At 43.6% G+C, this 23,951-nt stretch overlaps 1 protein-coding gene across 1 annotated transcript in view; it reads right to left on the bottom strand.

Annotated features, from left to right (window-relative positions):
• stag1a (STAG1 cohesin complex component a) overlaps positions 1-23,951 on the bottom strand; it is a 39,080-nt gene that overhangs the window by 2,532 nt on the left and 12,597 nt on the right. Inside the window, exons 2-31 of the mRNA XM_069152654.1 lie at positions 11,816-12,042; positions 11,168-11,288; positions 10,809-10,964; positions 10,568-10,664; positions 10,389-10,465; positions 9,531-9,735; positions 9,200-9,351; positions 8,871-8,944; positions 8,614-8,737; positions 8,397-8,495; positions 8,169-8,248; positions 7,483-7,590; positions 7,157-7,271; positions 6,844-6,961; positions 6,509-6,612; positions 5,785-5,877; positions 5,149-5,442; positions 4,640-4,710; positions 4,134-4,302; positions 3,541-3,633; positions 2,946-3,120; positions 2,615-2,754; positions 2,374-2,475; positions 2,114-2,262; positions 1,459-1,587; positions 1,127-1,329; positions 815-983; positions 582-698; positions 293-407; positions 78-158 (exon numbers count right to left, since the gene is read on the bottom strand). Of these exons, the coding sequence (XP_069008755.1) occupies positions 78-158; positions 293-407; positions 582-698; positions 815-983; positions 1,127-1,329; positions 1,459-1,587; positions 2,114-2,262; positions 2,374-2,475; positions 2,615-2,754; positions 2,946-3,120; positions 3,541-3,633; positions 4,134-4,302; positions 4,640-4,710; positions 5,149-5,442; positions 5,785-5,877; positions 6,509-6,612; positions 6,844-6,961; positions 7,157-7,271; positions 7,483-7,590; positions 8,169-8,248; positions 8,397-8,495; positions 8,614-8,737; positions 8,871-8,944; positions 9,200-9,351; positions 9,531-9,735; positions 10,389-10,465; positions 10,568-10,664; positions 10,809-10,964; positions 11,168-11,288; positions 11,816-11,844 (3,759 nt within the window). The 5' untranslated portion in view covers positions 11,845-12,042. The remainder of the gene's footprint in view (positions 1-77; positions 159-292; positions 408-581; positions 699-814; positions 984-1,126; positions 1,330-1,458; positions 1,588-2,113; positions 2,263-2,373; positions 2,476-2,614; positions 2,755-2,945; positions 3,121-3,540; positions 3,634-4,133; positions 4,303-4,639; positions 4,711-5,148; positions 5,443-5,784; positions 5,878-6,508; positions 6,613-6,843; positions 6,962-7,156; positions 7,272-7,482; positions 7,591-8,168; positions 8,249-8,396; positions 8,496-8,613; positions 8,738-8,870; positions 8,945-9,199; positions 9,352-9,530; positions 9,736-10,388; positions 10,466-10,567; positions 10,665-10,808; positions 10,965-11,167; positions 11,289-11,815; positions 12,043-23,951) is intronic.

Genomic DNA, 23,951 nt, shown 5'->3' with positions numbered 1-23,951 from the left:
CTTATTGTGTGGGGCGGTTTGAATTGCCTCCTGTGTTTTACAAACATACGTTTTAAACTGGCAAAAGCTTCACTTACCGACTCGTCCTCGATCATCGCTGCGGAGTCGAAGAAGTCCGGTCTTAATTCCGCTCTTTCACGTCTGTTTCTTGACGGCGGCTGAAAAGGTTCAGAGGACAAAAAAAAAAAAAAAAAAGAAGCACGTCAGACTTGGGGGAAAAAAAGAACCGCAGAAAACAACCGTTGTAAAACTGTTCTGAACGTAGTTAAACGGGTGAAGTGATGTTACTGACCAGGTCGATCACCATGGTGTCTTCAAACTCTTCGTTCATGTCCTCCAGTTGGCCCCGCGATGACATCATCACGTCCTCAAAGATCGGCTCTGCGTCATCCTCCATGAGCCCGCGCCTGAGGGGGGGGGGGGGGGGGAGACACCAGTTCATCATCTGTTCTTAACGGGTGGTTATTAATCAAAAAAAAAACCACAAGAGTCTCCTTTGGGTTCGACGCAAATTCGTGACTCTGGTTTCATCTGACGTCCTCTCTTTGCGCTGCGGGTTAAAAAGCGAAACGCAAACTTACACAGTCTGCCGGACGCCCTGATTGCTGCGTGACTTGATGTAGTTCATGCCCGTTCGGTCCTTCCTGTTCACCTCCTCCATCTTCTGCTGGCCGAGCCACGACATCTGCATCTGAGGACTGAGGACGAACACAAGGCTCTTGAGTCGTTCTGCGTTGAAAAAGGTCATTTAACGTCCCTACGTGGCTGCGCAGCATTCGTATCTGGGTTTCTGGCGGCGTGCGCGTGAACCCACTTGTGTACGAAGTCGTTCTCTGATCCGGGCTCTGAGTCCGGGTCAGGCATGTGTTCCGCTGGTCTGTTCTCTCTGAGGACTGTTGAGGTGAGCTGAGGCGTCTGAAGCGCCCCCGGTGTCTGCAGGGCGTCATTACGCATCATCCACGAGCCCTCCACGCTCGTCTCCTCTGAAAATGAACACGCACGGTGAGTTCGAACAGATGCGGCGCGGTGGGACGACCCGGACGACCCCCCCACCCCCCCCCCCGCCCCCCCCACCCCCCCCACCCCCGCCCCCACCCCGTGCACCTCTTGAACTCTCTGTGCTCACCCTCGATGCGTTTCTTGTGCACCGGCGGTCGTCCCTTCTTGCTGCGTACCGAGCCGGTCTTGCTGCTGGAGCCCGACGTCACAGACATGTGGTCCTCGTCTCCCCCCGTCAGCAGGCTGTTCCTGTAGGAGATGAGCGGCAGCCAGACGTCCTCCCGACGCTCCGACATCGAGTCTGACATGAACTTCTCCAGGTAAGAGTGGCTGAGGAGACACGCGGCATTTTTTTTTTTTTTTTTTAATTTTTTTTTTAGCATCGTTAAAAGTCTTTTCAAATTTCAAAAATACAACGTTTTTGCCCGAAGAAAAACGAAATGCAGAGGGAGTACTCACACTGTCTTTTTGTCTTGGCGGATTAGTTTGGAGGAGAATTCGCTCAGGACCTCCAGGAAGGCCAGGTTGATGGGAGGAAACTCTCCTCCTCGAGGATTCTGGTACTTAAATGCAAACTCTATTCCATCCCTGACACCGCAGAAAAGGAGAGCAACACAAAATGAGTGACAAAGACACAAAAAAAAGACGCGAATAGAACAAAATGTAACTTTTTGGAGACGCGAAGAGAAATAAATTCCATACGTTAAGAACAGACTCTCGACTTCAGTCTGTCAAATGCAGAATTATTTACTTTTCCCATCGAATTTAAAATATTCATCCAAGTCTGAACCGATGAGTGGAGGATGTAGTACCGGGCAGATATAGAAAAGTTAATTATAGATCTTTGTTCTTCCTGTATTTCCAAAAAATTGGCCAGTGAAGCTTTATCTTATATTTTGCTGTCAGGCCTGAACAAATATCCGTTTTTTTTTTAGTTTTTTTTTTTATCTTGATCAGAAGTGTCGATACGATCAGAAGACCTGTCGCCGAACATCCTAAACATGCCCGATAAAATCAAAATGCCGCAACCCGACTCGTCACGTTTTGACGCGTCCGGCTGCAGCTGCGGAGCCCAGTTTAAAGAGCGAGCGGGGAGCGCTCGTGAGGATCTTACTTGTGCAGCGTGGCGACGGCCTCTCTGGTCTTGATCTGATCCAGGCCGAAGGTGAGCGCAAAGCGGCGGGCCAGCTCCTTGATGCCGCTCACGTGGGACGACGTTCGGTCCAGGTTGGGACCCTGGTCCTGCAGCAGCTCGTTGAACAGCTGCGACGACCCGAGGGGGGGGAGGGGGAGGAGGGAAAAGAGTGCGTGGTGAGTGTTTGTCGCTGCGCGCGAGACAGGCCGCTGTGTTGTGCAGCGCCGTCGCCGTCTCACCTGCTGCAGGCTGAGGATGAGCGTCTTGGCGCACTGAATCTTGTCCGTCTGTCTGGTTTTACTGAGAGTCTCTTTGATGATGTCGCCATAATCGTTATAATACTGAGGCAAGAGAACGAAAAGAGTTAAGAGCTGCCCGGCTTTCGCATCCCGGGAATGTTTTCTGCTTGACGACGTTGAAAATGAGCTCACGACGAAAGTTTTACGTCGAGCGCGGATTTTAACGCGCGCGCGCACACACCTTCATGTAATGTTTGAAGATGTCGGCGGCAGCGGGCATGTCTACGATGTCGTAGATGATGAGTTTGCAGAAAGCTGCCAGCAGGTTTCTCCTCTTGTGGAGCGCCTCAATCTTGTTGGCCTCGTCTTCCTCGTCTCCCTCTGCGGGCACGACAACAGCAATGAAGAGAAATGACAGAAGAAGAGGACAATATCTACTGGAAATGGGTTTTTGTTTTTTTTGGGGGTGGGGGGCTTTCCTTGAGCTCTTTGGGATTTCTATTTATCCTGTCCTAATTCTTAAAACGTACACCCGCCTCACGCTATATCCCCGCAGCAGCACTCCCGCTCACCCATGCTCTGGCTCTCGTCATCCTGGTCGATGAAGACGTGGTCCAGGACGAAGTTTAGCAGCTCGTTCTGCAGAGTGCTGTCGGGGTTGAACACCAGCGGCTGGAGGCCCTCCCTACCGCCAGAGACCAGCTGGTGGCTGAAGATCATCAGCAGGTCGCAGAGAAGCATGAACGCCTGAACAAGAGGCACGAATGCGGACTTACAGTTGGATAAACGAGGGTTCATTTTTTTTTTTAAAAAACAAAAGACTTGATTTCTTGAGATAACAGAGAATGTACTGCCTCGTTAAAAAAAAAAAATAATAATAATAATGTCATCGGTCAAGCTCACGTCAGTCAAGGTCCCACAATAATATATTAGTGCAATTTTATACATTATACTAAGTGTTGCAATAACATATTTTTGCAATTGATTTACTTTTTTTTCAACTGCAAATTATGTCCCCGGAGGAAAACGCCGACAATCGTCGGTTTGATTTTATAAAAATAAAAGTCTTCAGTTTGTTCACCTTACCAACGGTGTCATAGAAACCTCGTCACGAACAACATCAATACTTAGCGTCTTTATTGCCATAAACAAATCGGTCTCCCTTACCTGTTCTTTAACCGGTGTGTTGACGTTGGACAGACACTGCTGGCACACAGCCAGGAAAGACTTGACCACTCTCCTGAGAGCCACCAGGTCATCCTGCACGCACACGCACACGCCCACGCACACACACACACACACACACACACACACCATCAGCTCATACAATGAGCATGTTAACAGAAATCAATATTAAACACCAGCATCAGTCAGGCTAAATGTCTTGCCCTCGCTAACAGCATCACCAAAGGAATCAAATGTTAATGATTATTTATCATCGACTAACTTTGTTTTAGCAGAACAATCAATCCACTTTGAGTCAATGGGCTCAGGAAACACGGCGCGACACGGCACGCTGATCGGTTAATGAGGATTACGTTTGGTCTCATTTTTGAATGACACTTTGTCAGCACGAGCCACTGCGCATCGAAGCATGATGCATGATGTCAATGTCACGGGAGGCGCTGTCGTTAATGTTGAAGAAAAAGGTGACATGTAATAGGCACCGCTGGGAAATCATTGCAGAGCCCCTGACCAAAGAAAAACCCGAGATGCGAGCGTGCCGTGTTAAAGCCCTGTTCGTGAGGTGAGTGCCGCACCTTGCTCGGAGCCCCCTCTGTGATCTTGACCAGTTGCCAGAGGATGGAGTAGTGGGAGCACTGCAGGGCCTGGACGGCTATCTGCTCCGGCATGGAGCCCTGCTCGATGCCCGCCTTTAGCAGCCGGTAGCAGCTCCCGAACAAGTCCCACCGAGTCAGGTCGTGGGCACTGAGGCAGGGAACAAGAAGAAAAAAGAAAAAAAACCACATTAGAAATTAATAAATTAACTTTTTCCAAAACAGTTTTGACAATAGCGTAATTGTTTAATTACCTTTTCAAGCAAAAATCAAAAACTTTGTCTAGTTTCAGTTTTACAGTTCAGATACTTTCTTGCTTTCTTTGTCTGATCTGGTACAGTAAAGTGACCTGATGATATTCAGGTTTTGGAAAGTTTTGTTGTCCAAAATGAGCATATTTACAGACTAGTCAGTCATGAAAAAAAAAAATCATTAGTTTCACCCCTAAACCGATGGAAAGTAAAAAAAAAATAAAGAGCAAATCTTACTTGTGGAAGGCTGTAAGTCTCTTGAGAGTAGATAACACGTTGTAGATGTCGTCATCGTCGGCCTCCTCAGCCTGCAATACAAAAAAACCCCACAAAGGTTAATTAATAAGTAATTTATGCCACTTACCTTTTGTGTAGTGTAAAACTGTAATTTTCTGTAGCTGACTGACATATTTGTCTAAATTCTTTTTACTACATTTTGGCCAGAATAAATCAGAATAACTTGAGACTATTAACAAAAAAATATATAAATAAAATATTTATATATATATTTATATTTGACAGCAGAGATACAGACAAGAAAATGTGGGAAAGAGAGACAGATTGTTGTGGTCGGTGAGAAATGTCCCTTTTCCAAATATTTTCCTAATTGTCTATAAATAACCATGAGCAGCCGGAGACCCAATTTCAAATGCACCCCTCGCTGACAGAATCTGATCATAAATCCACCCGCAGATCCTTTTTCAACGACGCCCGCCAGTCAACACTCGCTCCTCTGCCTCACGCACCTCTTGCAGCAGCTCTTCGACCGAGTGCGCGAATCGATCGGTCATCTCGTCGATGAGCTGCGAGCGGGCGATGTCCACTCGGTTCATGATGGTGTACTCCTCCGAGCAGAGGATGCTGTAGGTCTTGCTGCAGGCCTCAAGCACGTCTATCTCGATGTGCTTCTCCACCACCAGCCGGATCTGCTTCAGGAGGGCGTCCAAGTGCTTCTCCATGCGCCCGGCGCTGTACACGTCCAGGTCGAAGAACTGCGGGATCTGCAGCAGGTTGGCCACCTTCTCCGAGTCGACCTGATACTGTGGGGGGAAAAGAACGCGGAGGTGAGAATCGGGTGAAGACAAAAGCAAATGTGTGACAGAAAAAGTCATACAAGTAGTGCAGAAGAAAGAGGAGGAGGAGGGAAAACATCAATCAGAATCAGCACCTGATGCTTTGTTTTTGTTTCTCACTTGGTAAAAGGGCTCATTACATTTCACGTATTTAGCCGGCACACTTGTCCACAGTGCCGGGGAGTCAATAGCACTTCTCATGGCGACGTCAGTAACACACTGATCAATTATTTCGACGAACAGATCAGTCTTTCAGCCAAGCCGTTAGTCACCGGCACTGTGCAGGCTGAAGCTGAAAAAAAGCCGCACCTTGGACAGCAGCATGGGCAGAGTCATGATGAAGTGCTCCGTCAGTTTGTTCTTATCGTCTATCTGGGTCTTCTTCTCCTTTGCCGTCAGCACCTGGACAAACAGACAGAAAACGTAAGGTCAAATACAGCAGCGGTGACCCCCCGGTTTTGCGTTGGATAGAAAAAGTGTTTACTCTAAATATGACCAGGAAAATCGGAAAACGTTGCGGCGTCTGCCTCCCACCCATAAAATGAAACCAACAAAAGTAACTCCTCGTTTACAGTCAGTAAGGTACTTCAACTTTTCATCATCAAAACAAACCGTACGGGGGGAAAAAAAACAAAACTGCAAAAAACCGGAAGTGTCCGGGGTTTATGGGAAATGTGGTCTTATCAGGAGAATTGGGCTCCCAATCGTTGCACCTCGCTGCATCAGCCTGATCATTTAAAGCACTTATTCTTACAGAAGATGTTCGATTTTATTGTGGAGTTACAGACTGTTTTGTAAAGCTACGTAACTTTTAGGAATCTAGGATTATTTTTTTTTGTGTAACTTATGCGATCACGTGACTCTTTCTTACTCGAGTGCTTGTTGAAGGAAATAAAAATCACAATCTTCTTCCTTGAATTGCAATTTTTTTTTTTTGTGTGCACAATTCCCACCAAAAACCATCGAACCAGAAAATAGCCCACAGCTACTCTGAGAGTGTTTACAGTGGATTGTGTGCGTGTGCTCGACCCACCCGTTTGCCCGTGCCTCTGCCGACAGGCGGGTGCGCCTCTGCCGCCTGTCGGATGGTGCACACCATCAGCTCGATCAGCGCACTCTCCTGCCTGTCCGACAACACTGCACAGAGACAGGAGGAGTTCGAGCAAAGGAGAGAAGAAGCCGCAGACACGAGGAGAAGAGAGAGAGAGAGAGAGAGAGAGAGAGAAACGTGGCGACAAAAGGGAGCGACAGTCAGAAGCAAAGTGGGATTAAAAGAAAGACAGAGTTCGAGTCTCAAGCTGCGATGACGTGCTTGATGTGAGGTAGCCCGGAGGTGCCGCAACAGAGAACAGTGTGCGAAAGCCTTACTCTCTTCTCCCTGCACGGGCTCCTCCAGCAGAAGTTCAGCCATACACTCCCAGTCTTTGAGCAGCTCCTGAGAGCTTTCCCACAGCGAGTCGACCAGGTAGGCTGCATGCTCGTGGAGCTGCGCGCACAAAAACACATTCAAAGAGCAGTTCCCGCAGGTTCTGGAAGAACTAGGTGAAAACTTTTTGCACAAATTCCTCAACATCGATTAACAATTTAATTTATCACGATATCAAAATAAATACTTTTGCATGCACCGTAGGGCGACAGGGTGCAGATTTGTTTGTGTTTGAATGAGGTGACTGAGCATTACCTCACTCTCCAGGAAGAAGAGCACCAGCATGCGGATCAGATTTCCGTTCGGACTGCTCCGCCCTCTGCGCTTCGCCAGCGCTTCTTCTGCCTGTGGGTCGTGACGACTGAACAATCTGAGAGAACGGGAGAGGGGAGGAGAGAGAGGAAAGACAAAAGAGGCAAAGATTAAAATATGAGGAAAGTGTATATATAGCAACTAAACAGCAAATCAGATATATCAATACAGGAGTGAAAACTGACTTCCAAAATGCAGGCATTAATTCAGGTCAAACTTACCTCAAGGTAAAACAATAAATAAAACAAAGATATTACGATTGGACTCACTTCCTGTGAAGAAACTCTCCAGCAGCAACAGCCACCGGCCGGTGAGCGGAGTAAACCAGGTGGTACACATTCTCGCAGTCCTCGTTGGACAAAGCGTCTTCACTGCCCCTGCGGCAGACAATAACAATGAGTCACACTCAAACATGTCCGAAATTAAAAACAAAAGTTACATAAAACTACACGTAACAAACACTTACAACGTTTGAATCAATTCAGCGCACCATTTCAGACAAGCGACCCAGACATGTGTGCGCTTCAAGCAGGTCAGCTGACTGTAGAACAACTGTATTTAAAGGGAAACTTCAGCATTTTTCAACCTGGACCGTATGTTGTCGTCACTTTAGGGACAACAGTTTTTAAAATTGGTCCAGTATTGAGTGAGAGCACCTCAGCTGGCGGTCCCAAAAACAACACGGGTTGTAATGTAATACATGAAGGCAATGCTCCGTCTCAGTGTTTGCCCACTAAAAGTGTTTGTTTTTGCCACTGACAGGCGCAAATTGTGAATTTAATTGTCTAACAACATTATGGAAAGGTTCCCTCACCCAAAATAACAGAGGGGAACAGATGAAAAATGACAGGGAAATAGGCTGCAGGTTTTATATATATATATATATATATATATATATATGTATATATATATATGTAGGCATGCACATAAGTAGAGAAGCACTGAAGCTACTCACTGCAGGATGAGCGTAACCAGTCTGATGGCCTCCACAGCCACGTCGTACTCCTTGTCCAGTGTCATTGATACTATTCGGTCCTGCCAAAGCAGATAGAAGTTAAAAGGGAAACAACAGCAAACTGCACAAACACGACATAAATCAGACAACTAAAAATCCAAGATTTGCTCAGCCCAACTGTCGAGTGTCATAAAAGCAGTCAAGATTCCCTCTTGTTGCTGGTGTTACCTTGAAGCGGTTAGTGAAAAGCTCTAACTTGGGGAATAGCTCTCGGTTTGTGTAGAGGTTTTGAAGAGCCTTCAGGCACTTCAGACGCACCTCTCCTTGCTGAAAAGGGAAGAAGCAAACACAGAAATGTGTGTCACTGGAAACTGAATTGGAATCATTTACATTTGAATTGAAACACCAACAAAACGAACAGGTGTCCGTGTGACTGTGTGCTCACCCTGTCGTGTAGTGTCCAACCAACATATTTCAGGTAACTGTCATTGAGAAATGCATCGCTGTACATCTTCATCCACACTCCGATCTCCTCGATACAGATGGCTCGGATCTCGGCGATTGCATCCCTACAAAAAAAACACAAAAAAAATCAACACAACAATCGCTGTGAGTAGTTGTTGTTTTTTTTGTCAAAGCTAGGATTCTTTAGTCATTATCAAGAATAGAATCAGAAGAATTATTATAAGAAGTAAGGTGTACCTGTAACGATGCACAAAGATGCCCTTGAAGATGGAGTTCATCATATTCTCTATTTCATCTTGGTTTTCTTGAAGCTGTGCAACAAAAAAACAAAGTTAGACTGAAACTGACCCATTTTTACAAATCTTTACATCTTACATCTCTTACAAATATTTTGATATAAAGAGAAGTAATACATGATTTAAACTAAAATAAACCTTGACCACAACCTTTAATTCTGATTAGATTTTCAGATGAACCAATATCCGTAAGACGATTTGAATAGACTCGCAAATATTTAATAATTAAAACAATTAACTGTAAAAAAGTCACATCAAACTCAGTCCAACCTCCTTCCTCTTCTGTAGCAGCAGTTCCAGCTTCTCATTGGCCCGTTTGCCAGCTATCTTGTTTCTCTCGGCCTCGTACTGTCTCTGGGTGTTGTCCTGGTGAATGCTGAGGTTCAACGCTACATTTACCAGCGCTGTCATCAGCTTCATCGCTGTGCAGAGACAAAAAAAAAAAAAAAAAAAGCACACACAGTATAAATACACGCTCGTGTGCTTCATTTCCTCGCATGATAATTTTCTGAAAAGCCCGTGCATAATCACTGCCAGTGTGGAGGTGTGTAACTCACACAACCGCTGCGCGCTTTTCCAACAAATGACGTGTCGTAGTTACCTGCTAATGTGGAGGTGTGTCGGAAGGCTCGCACTTGAGAGTCAGACAGCCCCGTGAGGAGGGAGATCACCGTGTCCATCATGTACTCGTCGTAGATGATGCTGTACTGACACTGGCGGATCAAAACGCAGATAAACTCGCAGAAGTTGTAGCGGAACTTTTTCCACATGGGGCCTGGCATGGTGAGCGGATAATCCCCGCTGTCCTGTTGACAAAAAAAAAAACACAGAGTGGTCAGAGACAGCGGCGTCCTTCATCAAAATAATGGCTTCTCTCTCTCGACAACCGCTGACGGTTCATAACGGGGTTGCAGTTATAAAAGTGATATTAGATTTGTTGTGTGTGATCATTTAAGCTATAAAACGGACTTCCTGTCTGTGCCGAAGGTGTGTGTGTGTGTGTGTGTGTGTGTGTGTGTGTGTGTGTGTGTGTGCGCGCGCGTGCGCGCGCTTGGAGGCAGTTGTGAAGGGATTGTTTTCAGTAACACTGACATTTGTGATTTTCTATTCGGTGTTAAGAACACAGTGAATGAGAGCAGAACTCTTTTCATCTGTTCAATCACTGCTGTTTGTTTGTTAATTGTAACGTGGAATGTCACAAATGTGTCAATCAATGAGAAGTCGGCAAAATATTTGATTTGCACCTATTTGTATGTGACTTAATCCCATTGCTGTGAAAATCTTTTTTTTTTTTTTTTTACAATCCAACTTAAACTGGACAAAACAAACTGATCTGAGATGAAAATGATCTAATACACTTAAATACTTCGACAGAAAGGCAACGTATGGACTTGGCTAACAAACACAGCAGTGCAGCCGTCACGTGGTGGTTTTCTGTTTAACTGAAGCAGACAGTCACCTCGTCAAACTCCTCAGTCATCTTGCGGATGATCTCTGCGTTCTGCATGTTCCTGAACATCTCGATCCTCACAGTGCCTGGTTACATCACAACGACGGCAGATATGTTATTCCAGTCAGCGGAGACGTGTGCACAGAACAGGAGGTTTCAGCGAAAAAGCAGCGGCTGAGCGGTCCTACCTTTGCAACCCGAGCACTGGATGAAAAAATTGATAAGGTCCAGCAGCGCCAGGTCTCTGTCCTGTTTATACGACTCGATCCACTCATCCACCACCGACTGTACACACACAAACAGAGCGGGGGGAAAAAAAAACGGTGAGGATTGAAACCGACCTGCTGCAAACAAGAAGCTTTAACCCAGAGAGCAGAATATTTTTTTACACTCTGGTGTACAGACACTTCTACGCGTGCAAACACTCACCTGCATGGCACTCTTGCCCAGTTTGACCACTTCAAACAGAGTGACAGGGTCTCCGCCGTCCCCGTTGTGTTGAGCCACACCGTTGGCTTTCCCCCGCCCTCTGGCCACGCCCACAGTCTTGTCCGTCGGTGACTTCCGCGGCTTCTTATTGGCCGACTTTTGAGGAGGGAAATGTCATTTCGTAACGAAGACTCAGACACATCTCCAAACACGAACATAAAGCGCACACTTTTGGGGATCATAACAGCTTGTTTCCACACCAGCGTACATGTGAAGGAGACACACACAAGTCTGACTGTTTACCAGGCTTTTATCACTCATTTCCACTGACACACACACACACACACACACACACACACCTGTGGTTGTTTCCCAGGCCTCCCTCTCTTCTTCTTGCCTTTCACCTCTGGTTCTTCTATCTCACTCATGCTCATACTTAGGCCCACTGCGTCTGTTGCCCCTGACTCATTGGATGAGTCCCTGAAGGAGCAAAACACAACACACATACACACAGACTTAATAGCACTCAAGGCTTTTATTCCTCCGCGAAGAAAATCAAATTTAAAGATGAAGAGAAAACCAAATACTTGCTTTACCCTGACTTACATTTTTGACATCAGAGACCAGACAGTATAAATGAAACTCATTTAAAAGCAAATGTTTTCAGTGAGTACCACAGGTGTATCAACATCTGCTCCTCAAAATATGTTTCATCTGCTCTACTTAGCAGGAGTTCCACATGTACTTACACGTTTACTTTTTAAGACTTTTTTTTAATACCAAATATGACGCAATTCATTAGTGTTCCCTTAGAGCCTCGGATAAATGATTATTACATAACATTTGCATGCACTTCCAAGCTAATATCCAATAAATGAATACATCCTGGACATGGATAAGCATCAGGAAATGTACGGATAGATTCCCCAATGTAAAAAAAACATTGACAAGTGTTTGCTAAAATCCTTCTGACTCTGAAACGACGAGCCTCTGAGTGTTTCACTCACTGCAGGACAGGGAGCTCCGAGGTGATCATCCTGGCCGTTGGGGGAGCTGGTGACCTGTGTAACTCTGTTAATGTGTGTCTTCAGGTCTGAGTGGGTTTTCAGGCAGGAGGATGGAGGTACAACACAGCGGGTCTGAAGGGAGGGGGGGGGGAGGTCTGGAAGGGCAGGGAGGAGAGGCTCCAGGACGGACTGCGCTCAACTTGCTGGCACTCAACTCTCTTCAGCTCCTGGAGAAAAACGGAGGGAGAAGAAGAAAATGAAGATCATAATATTTCATAGAAATATACCGATGACGATATGATGCAGATATGCTGAAGCATGTGCAATATTTAAGCATGCATATACGGAGGACATTCAGAGAAAGCTGTCACGTTATTCATGAGGTCATGAAGTGATCGCCTAAAATCACTTTTGATTTATTAAATAAAACTGTGACTTATAACTGCTCTGCATAGTTTCAACATGAATATACACCTGACAGTTTCAGATGCCGGGAGGCTCACTGCCCAAAGTGCCACAACTGGAAAATGTCACTGAGCACAGAGAGAAGACAGTTCAATCTTTCACCAAAACAGGCTTTCGAGGTGGAAATGGGGAGAGGACGACACCAACTGGTCGATTTGAGAACTACAACAGCAAAATAATGTGCATTGGGAGGGGAGGATTTGAACACAGGTGTTGTCAAACAAGCTCAGCAAAAGCTTCAGAACATTCTTTAAAAAAAAAAGTACCACAGGACATCAATTTAGTCTACCTGTAATAATATATATAAAATAAGGTCAGCTCAAAATGTTTTAAACTTCTAACCTTTGTATGAGTAGAGTGATGAAGGCGGCAGAGACCGGCTATTATTCAATAAAAGTGTTGTACAACTATCACAAAAGTTTAAAAAAAAAAAAAAGTTTGTCAGACAATAAGTTGGGGAAAATATGATTTCCAGCAAAATATGGCATATGTGAATGATGCAAACTCAACAAAACTATTGAAAAATGCTTTGCAGCCACAGCTTGACAGCAAAGGGTGATTCTTATTAGGGAGACTGGCAGCTAAGTTAATTGTAAAATCAGTTGTTTGACCTGTTCATATGCTAATGAGAGCAAAGAGCAGAGTGTGAGCAATACCGCACTCAACCAAAAGAGGCAGTATGATCCACAAAGTCTTCTGCCCAAAGCCAATCTCCAAACTGCTTAATTGGGTTTTAACTGGGAACGGTGAGCTTGTAAAAATCACATAACACTCATTTAAGTACGAGCTCACGTCCACTCGAGTTCTGTTCACCCACAAAAGTGTTTTAGGGGTGTATTTTCCCCAGAGTGTGTGTGAGTGCATACGTGTGTGTTTGAAAGTAGGTCTGGGCAACAGTAGGGGGCAGGCTAAGAGAGTGTGTATTTAAATACTGTCTTCCACACAGTGTTAGTACTGTGGAATAGCATTGGCAGGAGAGCCCCCCTGTTTCACCATGCTGAACTACACACACACACACTTACACAGACAGACAGACAGACAGACAGACAGACATACATACATACATACATACATACATACATACACATCTGTCTGGCTCACAGGCCGCCACTAAACAAACTGAGAGACGGGCAGATGAAAGACGAATAAATACTTTCAATCAACACAAGCAGAGAGTCTGTCATCCTGCAGGGTGGTGAGTTGCTTATGATGATTTCAAACTTTCACAGCGAAACTTCAAAAAGGCCGAGCCTTAAGGACGAGGGGTGTTAATCGCTGGGATTTGACCTGCTTTTATGCACACAAACATCCAGGTGATTTTGGTCTTTGACATTCCTGCTGCACCGGTACAACACGTACAAAAGGACAGAGAGGCCTGATTCTGCTGACATCAATGCACATATAAAAAAAAATTTGAAGAGAAATAATCCCGGCAGCTCCAGAAATTGCACTCAAACACTTGCATGGAAACGGTAGAAATGATAACTTGCATTATGCCACAGAAAAGACGACAAATCCTCCTGCTTTTTAAACAACCTGAAGATGTTTTGCTGAACACATAAGCCGGACGTATTAACAGGAAAACCTGACATCGAGGGAAGCAAACACTGAAAGAAAAAGTACCAGGTTAAACTGGGAGTCGTGAATAAATGTAATCTTCGAATGTGCAAAGCAACACAAACCTAAAGCACTTTTTGATAGTATGCAAGTTTAGGCCGTGAAATATTAGGTTTCATAACTAACCACAAAAATAACTGTTGAAGAATTTACGTATGAGGAAAGGACTATACACAGGAGTATAAATCTTAAAATATATCCGCAGCAGACGCGATAAAGACAATATGTGTAAATTATGATAGTTATGTCAGGTAATTAAGGTGTTTTACTGGACTCCCTTTTGTAGCCTGAGCAAGACATCTTCTTCCAGAGATGCTTGCAAACTTATCTGGTCAGGTGACCTTACACACTAGTTGCATGATAACTTTTGTTGACTGATAAATTTCGAATTTCTAAAATCAACCTATTTTTTTCCCTGTAAATGTTGAATTTGTCACCCAAAGCCAAGAACAACACTTGTATTTCTTACAGAATTAGGAAGAGGAAAACTTGATATATTTGTTGCTTACGAGTTTCATCACCACAGATTTAAACAGGTGAATTAAGACTTGCACACAGTATCAGGGCTGCAGCCTCGAAGTGAATGATGTGTGCGAAGCTTTTTATCTTCTTCACAAAGTGACGACTTTTAAAGATCTTTGCAGCAACATTAAGAATGAAGAAAAAAAAAATCCGAAAAAAGCCATTAAGCTGTCGTAAACTACTAAATAGATCATATCTTTCCTGTAGATGCATCTCATCACTGCTAAAAACCTCATGTCTACAGTGAGGAAAGACCCACCATACAGCACCTACTTTACAGGTATGCAGCCTGTGGTGGTGACAGGGACACGTCGGAAAACACTGAATGTCCCAATAGAAATACTGTTGAAAACAGTAAAACAGACCCCTAAGTTATCCCTGCTGTGTAGGTGGGAGGTCGGGGACAATAAATCTGGCCAAAGTTGCTGGTCTTAATGAATAATCATCCCATTTAGGCCGATCATCCTCAGTGATTTGAATGTGTTATATGTGATTAATCTCCCTAAAATGCATCATTCAGCGTGCCAGTTGTACATCAGGATACTGATGCAAGGCGGAGTGTGCACAGTGCAATGACACCGTATCTTTGGGACTGAGCACGCACAAAACTTTGCAAAAGTGACTGGATTAAAGCCTCGGTTGACCGACAGATCGTAACACAGAGGAAGCAGGTCTGCTCTCATTGTGTAACATCACCACCGTCCCGCCCGCCGGCTCTCCCCTCCACCTCCGCCGTCCCCCATCTGTAATTGACACACTCTGATATCTCTGCTGCCGGCTCTTACTTTTACCCCAACACACTTCTCCTCCCCTTTCATCATCAGATTATCTTTTTCTGAAGGGACAAGAGCCGAATTCATTTCAATTAATTCTCGTCATGTTTTTTTTTTTTTTTTTCTCCATCCTGAGCTACACAGAGAGGAACAGGAAAAAGGTGTGTACTGTACATGTAGGTGTGTGTGAGCGTGTGTGTGTGTGTGTGTGAGTGTGTGTGTGTGAGTGTGTGAGCGTGTATGTGTGTGTGCAAGCCGGAAGCCCGTCTGACCCATTATCGACCGACAACTAAATAATCCTCAACGCACACTGGCTTTCCTCATTTCTCGACACTCTGGCTCTCTCTCCGGCTTTCTCACACACTCGCAAACACACACACACACACACACACACACACACACACACACACACACACACACACACACATACACGAACAGCAGTTTCAACAGGAGGCTATGAATAATTTGCAGTGAGTCTCTTGAACTCCTCAGTTCTGGAGGACAGGAGAGAAGCTGCCAACTGCATTTACTGTGCACCTCTCTTTGCCCTTTCTCAGTTCAAATCCATTTACACTGTTGGCATAAAGGTAAACAAAGCCTCCTGCTAAATGAATTCCAATGCTAAAACAAGATGCACAACAAAGTGTTACTGCCAAAGCACAACAATAAATTATACACGTCGAAGCCTCTTTTCAGTTCGTAACAGAACTGTGATCAAATGCATTTCTTCTATTGCAGCCTCACAACAGCACTGATTTGTCCAAAGATATTACAGTTTTGCAAAGTAATAAAGACAATTCTGCCCTAAACTGTGCCGTGTCATTTTCTGTGTGTTAAATACATGTGGTCAAGTAGGTTAGAAAGAAAAAGGCAAATTCAAATGTCTCAAATACAAAAATTAATGATCTTCAGATCGAGTGAATTTGTGCAGTTTTGCAGCCGGAATAACAGAGTGATAGACGAGGTCCTTCAGTTCTAATTTACTTTAATCTGACAGATCGCCGTTATCTTTCAACGTGATAGATCCACCGCGTCATGCTGTATGGTATGAACATTTTTCAGCAAGTTTTTGCTGGAGGAAAAGTTGTAAATACTGAATGGGAGGAATGGCAGAAGACCCAGCCACCACAAACAGCTGCTGAGACGAACATCTACAGCCTCCTGCATTGTGTGTATAAATGATCATAGTAAGCCGTAACTTGTGTTGTCCCATCGTGTCAATGGAAAACCAGTAATGTGAAAATACTTGCCAAAATTACAGGCTTTGATACAGTAGCTGAATGCGTAGCAAAACATGTTAATCACATATATCATTAAAGAATGAGGGAAAAGTCATAAAGGTTAACTATTCACATAGTAACTATAACACATCTAATAGGACAAGAAAGTGAAAATGTCACAAACAGAAATACACCTGCCGGAAGAGGGATTTTAATTCTGGCAGTAGAAATGCAGCCGTTTGTACAGCAGGTAGCCGGCTGAAGGGCAGCTTCTCCACTTGAAGCATTTCAAAACATTTGCGCTGACGTTCCAGGTGGTTGAGCAGAGAGCAGAGCAGAGTAGATTTCATCTCAGAGGGTGTCAGGGGTGCCTGACCTCTTCGAAACCTTAGCAGAGCTCGCAATGAACAAAAATATTTTATAAATAAATAAGCAGACTTACAGCCCAGTCGGAAATACGAAACTTTATGATGGTGCTGGAAACCTATAAAACCTAAGCCAAACGATATTTTGGCTGGTTTATAGGAAACATTACAATTTGATAGGAACTTGCATCACAAATTCACAGTAAAACCCCTCATTTTGTTTTTTTTTAACTGAAACAGACAAAGTGCAGTTGTGACTGCTGCTTCAGAGACACTTCAACAAACCCTTACTGTTAACTATATGTGGCGTGCCGAGTCACTTTATCCACTGTGTGTGTGTGTGTGTGTGTGTGTGTGTGTGTGTGTGTGTGTGTGTGTGTGTGTGTGTGTGTGTGTGTGTGTGTGTGCGTACGTGCGCGCGCGCGTGCGTGTGTCTACTTAAGAGTGAGCGCAAGACAGAGACAACGAGTGAGCATCTGAGAACCACTTAACATGCATGACATGTTCTCGAGGAGGCAGGCCGGTGTTGCTATAGCAACTAGTGTGGGTCATAAGCCCGGCGGTGATGGGATATTTGATTGGCTGAGTGGAGACAGGAGGGACCACAGTTGGGGGGAAGCAGAACAGAACGGGACAAGTTACAGATCCAGTCAGAGCTCCATGAAATGCGACTCAGAAACTTGTGCAGAAACCTTCAACCTATCGATGGTGGAATTCTTGATGCTGCTAAAACTTCTTCGACATGCGTGACTCTTTCGAACCTGCAAATGTCGAAACCATAAACGAGCCATAACAATGCTTCCTCTCAGAACTTTCAAGTCACATTATAGGTTCAGTTAGACTGTAAAAGGTGCATTTAAATGTAGTGACTACACTGATTAAAAAAGGATGCCAAAAGAAACGGATTCAGAAAAAACAAACAAAGTCGAACCTATCCCAACATTCGCCTGAATGCAACACCATCGACGTCCTCCTCCAAGATGCTGCACTGATCATTGATTATTACTATAATAAAGTGCTGCGCAGTATTTGGCATCTGATAAGCCTTAAGTATCATTGATCTCCTACTCAAACTGGTCTCACACTAACAGCCGGAGACCTACTGTATGTTAAACCACTAATATAGGCCTGTATGTTTTTTAACGCTGGTCTGTTTCTGGTCTGAATGTCAGATGACACGACTGGGTTAAAAAAAAACACAAAAAAAAACACCTTCTTTTCAAGTCAAGGTACCCAGCAAAAAGCTGAACCGAGTATAAATGCAGTGCAGCATCATCCACCAAAGAGCTGTGCTTGTCTTAATATTTCGAGTGCTCCCTTTGCCACTGTAATTAGAGAATATAACCCTGCTAAATTTTCAGCTTAAAATGCTAATATCGCTGCTTAGCATTGTCATGCGCATCTGATAAGCCTTCATACTCATTCATCTATAACTCAAATCAGCCCTAGGGGATTCATTTAATCATCTCTCTACCTGAGACCATCCGCCGTCTCCACAGCAGTCCCGTGTGTTTTTAAAGCAGCACTGTTTTCAGTCTGATAGAGCAGAGTTAATCTGGCTTTATACCCCGTCTGAACCGCTTGTCCGATAGTCGGGCAGCTCCGCCAACCGCCCTCCACCTTACTGGTGTTACATGAGGAGGATCTGTGTCCCGCCATTCCTGAGATCCGACGTCCAGGCAAAACAACAGAGCCATCAGGTTCTATTACTATTTTAATCACAGCGTAAACAGAATTACATTCAGTACAATAAAAGCACGGCATAAGCTGAAAGCAGCCTGTGATGCGTTAAAAAAAAATCATATCCAGAGTAATAAATCAATTCCAATGTCAGAACCCTCTACAGCAAGAAGCCTTGACAGGAGAAGCATAAATCAAGATTTTAAAAAGCACCTTTCACCAAAACTAATCTCTTGCACAGCCACTTCACGCCCTTCAACTGTGAAAGATGTTTTTTTTGTTGAATGTTGAATAATCTGACTTTATTAAATTTGACAGCTGAAATACTGCTCCTGTCTCAAGGTAAAAAAAAAAAAATAACAAACAACAACACTACTTTCATTGTCGGAATATACGCCTGCAGACCGACAGAACAGCTGCACCGTTATGGAGGCAGTGAAGACGGTCACAAAACAGCACGCTGCTTCTTATCACTGCTAAGTGTTATTTAACTGATCCACTATGAGGAACTTCTTTTGCCTTTACCCTTTTTGCTGCAGAGTCCCACTGTGGTGCTCAAGCAGCTGGTAATGATTCAGAACCACCCGTTACTGTGACACTTCAGCAGTGTGTGTGTGTGTGTGTGTGTGCCAGTAGCCACGGGGGCTTAACACTTTCACACAGCCCCAACAAACTAGTCTTGCAGCACTTCTCTGAAGTAGGCAGGTTTTTAAGCAAATGTATTGCAAGTTTGAGCCGAATCTGGCGAAAAATCTACAGAAGAAAGTGCTAATTAATGCGCGTTTCCATCCGTATTAGGAGTTTCCTCTGTTACACGCCAACTTTCCGACGTCATCCGAGCCTAAAATATATTGTGACGTTATCGGGAGTTTTTTTTTTTTTTTTAGTTTTTTTTCAGTGTAAAAATAAGTATAGTACAAAGTATAGAGCTGCACTTGGTAACCCACGTTCTTTAGCTTTTAAAAGACAACAAAGAGGATTTATCAGTTTGTTTCAATAAGTTGATTTTTGCTTTCACCTGCAGCTTCTCCTCAGTCCACCGCATGGAAAGGCTGATGTTGCAAATATTTTCGCCGAAGACGCCACACACACACACACACACACACACACACTCCTGTCGTCGAGGTCCCTGCTAGCCGATTCTTCTGACAGCTATAACCTGCCCTGCATCTACTATAATTGGCCATTATTTCTGGAGACCAAGTGTGGTGAGTCGCTGTTTCCAGCACGGTGGGCTACAACTGTGCAGTGTGTCAGATATAAAAACACAGGGCTGGATTCTCCACTAATAACAGGCAAAGGCTGGTTTCTCAGATGCGGTCCATGCCCTGTCTCTGTTTCCATCAATACAACCATACACTCGCATGCTATTTCTGTCTCTAGGGTCAACATAAGATCTTAAGAGGGAGACTGGTCCAAAACTATGAGTGCTGGAGGATATACATACTTGCCTTGACGCCCTGGCCTGGAGTATGAGTAAATGAGGGAGGTTAATGTTACAGGATTTGACATGATAAGAGAGGAGAGTAGGTTATAGACACTTCCTGCTGTGGCCACAGATGTGAGAGATATATGAATGTAATAAGGGGGGGGATGAGGGGAAAATGATGAACTGAAAGAGTGACATTCAACGGGTAGAACAAAAACCAGTGCAAGACAATGGTTTTACTGTCTCACTAATTAGGCAACGACACATAATTAGCCTGTTTTTTTTTTTTTTTTTTTTTTTTTCAGAGTTTATGTCGCCTGAGGCGGATAGCGGGCACAAAGCAAAACATCAAAGTGAGCCGCTGGTGAGAAAGAGTCAAACTCCACAAGAGGACGGAGGGTCAAAAGGACTCCAGACAATTTCAGTTCAAACGCAGGACAACAGAGATGACTTAGACATTATTACGTTACATTACATTTCATTTAGCTGATGCTTTTATCCAAAGCGACTTACAATAAGTCAATAAGTCAACGACCGTGAGGGTAAATATTTATTCCAAGGAAGCGGAGATAAACAGGAACAGCATCTGCACTTGAAGTCTGCTTTGGAGTTTGCGGCTGAAGGAATAGCGTGATCATTACTTCCAATTCTCAACATATCAGCAAAAAAACAACAACAACCTCTTAACAACTTCCTCAAGTAAAGAGCGCAGTCACAAGTGGCCGCAGTGTTCCCACACCCCGGCTCTTTGAACAGGTAAAAGTGAGAAGGTATATTCGCTGTGACATTAGGAAGCCATTTAGACAGACTCTGAGCTGTAAACCTACACAAACAGTCAGCATTAAAGCAACATTGCCAGCCTTGAAGCAAACCAATCTGAGTGAGAGAAAAAAAAAAAAAAAAAAAAAAAGCCCTGAAAATTAAACAGGAGATGAATTTTTCTCTCGTTATGTTACAGCTGTAAACTCTGCGGATGTCCGACTCTGCAGGGTTCGAGCACACTGGTGCACGCTAAAGCTGCTTAACTTTGTTTCTCCAGCACACCGAAGGCTCTGACTTGCTGAGCCGCTGTTACATCGAGATCCGGCTGAAGTGGATTAACTTTTACACCTCTCTCTCTCTCTCTCTCTCTCTCTGTGGCACTATTCTCAAGTCGTCTGCACAAAAATGTGGCAGGCGGACTTATTCAAAAAAAACAAAAAAAAACGATCAAACCACTTTGCGTGCACAAATTGATCTTCACCCCTGCAAAGAGAGCAGTCGTTTCTTTACGAGGTTGGTTTCCGTAGCAACATACCAACACCTCAAATGAAGTAATTTTCTGCTCTGCGGCCATTTACTACAAATTCATTATTTTCTCCAAAACTATTCTTTCAGCTCCGGGAGAATTTGACCCAAATCAGCCTCAGCTGGTGTCAGTAACAGTAAATCCGCTCCGCATCTCCTCTCCTCTCCGCCCTGCCAGACTGTGGTCTCTGCAGTGTAACTCTTAACACCACTCTCTCTCTTTTTTTTTTTTTTTTTTTTTGAGCAGTTGGATTTAAACAGATTCAATTAAGTTGAAACTCGGTTGACCCGGTGGCCTGAGGGATCATCCCGTGACTGTAAAATGAGAGGGTAAATCCTCCAGACAGCGGGTCAAAGTGACACAGCATCCTGAATCCACCAAGAACTCGGCAAATGTGTTTTGATTGCGCTTGACTTGTGTGCGTGGATAATGTTATTAAGTTGATAGAAATACAAGCTGAGTGTGCATAAAACAGATTTGAAGCCGGTTACTACAAATGCCGGAAGGAAAAACACTTCAAATATACAATACAAGGGAGAATTTGTTTATACCACCTGGTTCGATGTGATACAGACCTTTGAACATTTATAGTATGGTATTGTTTAGTAAGTCTGTTGTTAAGCACACTGCAGCAGCTGAAAGTGACACAAAGCGCCTACAATGGAGTCAAACACTTTCATGTACAGTACTGAGCCGGAGAACAACTCAGGAGGAGCCACTTTCCTCAGTTATCTCTGCTCACTCTGTTGTTCTTACAAACTTTGTGTGATCGCTCATTCCCAAGTAAAGGCCGATCACACCGAAAATGATTAATCAACAGAAAATGATCAAATATTTCTTAACAGATTAAGTAATTATCCCAAGCAAAAAAAGACCAACATTTTCAGTTCCAGATTATTTAATGCTAGAATTTGCTGCTTTTGTTCGTTTCATGTCATTATAAACTAAATATCTTTCAGTTCCAGACGTTATTCCAGTTGAGACAATAATCATGAAATGACTGAACAAGAGCAATAATCGTAAATTGAAGCCGCGGTTTTTCAATATCATTATCATTATGTACCATCATATGTTAAGACAACACTTTATTGTGTAATGTTTTGTGTAATGTGTTTCCCAAAATGTCAAACTATTTCTTGAACCAAATAAGTGTAGTTTTATCATACAAACAGCTGTAAAGCACGATATCTTTTGCTAAAATGAAATCAAGCATTAAACTGACAAAGTTCTAATTTCAATTTGATCAATTCATAACTGAGAGTTGTTTTACAGTGTTAAAGTTTTTGACTTGGTACTATAACAGAAATGACTGATGTTCAATACTGAGCTGTAGTCGTGGGCGACTGACTAATTGTGCAAGATAAAAGCGAAATAGCCGGTTTACCATTGAGGATTAATTACATGAAGCAGCCAGTATAACATGAGATGTGTCTGGGATTTCAATTGATCCACTTCAAGAGCACATGAAATGCTGGAAATAAGAAGAGAGCAGTAACATCTCCTTGTATGCCTCAGCCAAAAAGGAAAAAAAAAAAAAAAAAAGGCTATTTAGGGTAGAGTACTAAAAGCTAAACTTAAACTGTATTATGAATATCACTAAATAAAAAGGCCAAGGTCATATGTTTGGCTCAGTGAGAAGCTGAAAGCTACAGAACAAATGTAATTAGAGGAGAAGCACTCACAGGAATGACATAGCAGCACCGTGAATGGCAATCAGTGGTTGGAACTGCCATTGATGTACTTGTATGAGTAAATATATCTGTACAGTGCCTGCAATTAAAAGCCACCGAAGAAAAGCTGGTAAATCTGAGGACTTTTCTGTTGCACAAAACAGTCTGGCGAGAGGCCAACATCCAGTCAACAGTTCAACTCTGAATAGGCTCCTCAGATTAAATGTTCTGCGGCTGCAGGGGCCAATAAGATCCATGCAACAGTGTGATTAGTAAATCATGCCAACTTTAAATATTTCAGTCATCCCAGACTGTTTCTACTGTCATACCCAGCACCAGCTATCTTTTCTGCTGAAAATACTTCAGCCTGCATCAGATAGGAGAAGTGCTTCTTCTACATGCTGCTATCTGATTGTGACAGACATAGTTCAGATCTGCAAAATACATCAGAAGAGAGTGGCGGGGGGTGAAAATGAGGAACATACACTGTTCAAAAAGTGTGACTATGTTGGGGTGAATATATGATATACGTGTGGTAGTCTGCAGGATGTTTCATACGAGAAAGCAAAAGGAGAAAATCAAGAAAGCTGAGTTAATGTCTTTTTCTCATGGTAATAAAAAATACTCAGTACCGCAACAAAAGCCGTAACAAACATAATATGTTATTTTGACCTAATTATCCACGATGAAAAAGGACCAAAAACAGTTTTGCTTTCATGCACGTCCACTAGTGAGTGTGATTTATTTCTTGCCCTTTTGTTTCTCTTTGTGTTTTCCACATTAAATAAATTATCTGGTTTTAACAGGCAACACATTCAGAAATCTTTGTTGGGTGAGGTGAAAAGACAGAGAAAAGGTCTGAACATGCATTTTTTTTTTTTATAATCCTGAACATGCATATGCACAAACATGCACCCAATGACACCCAAGTCCTCCTCGTAACGTGCAATGCGCCAGTGTGCAAGATGTTCAGGTGCTGGTGTGTGAAGTACAATATGAAATGTTTGCTTGTTGGCGCACAGCATTTGTGACAAATACTGAGAGGAAGCCAAGACACGATCAAGATATTTGCAAAATACATCAAAGGAGAACGGCACTAAATACAGA

Source organism: Embiotoca jacksoni, unplaced genomic scaffold (genome assembly GCF_022577435.1).
Source record: "Embiotoca jacksoni isolate LCO1_2020_lvr unplaced genomic scaffold, fEmbJac1.0.p SCAF_18, whole genome shotgun sequence".
NCBI lineage: Eukaryota > Metazoa > Chordata > Actinopteri > Embiotocidae > Embiotoca > Embiotoca jacksoni.
The sequence above is the reverse complement of the archived record's forward strand: the minus strand, read 5'-3'. Positions and strand labels throughout refer to the sequence as shown.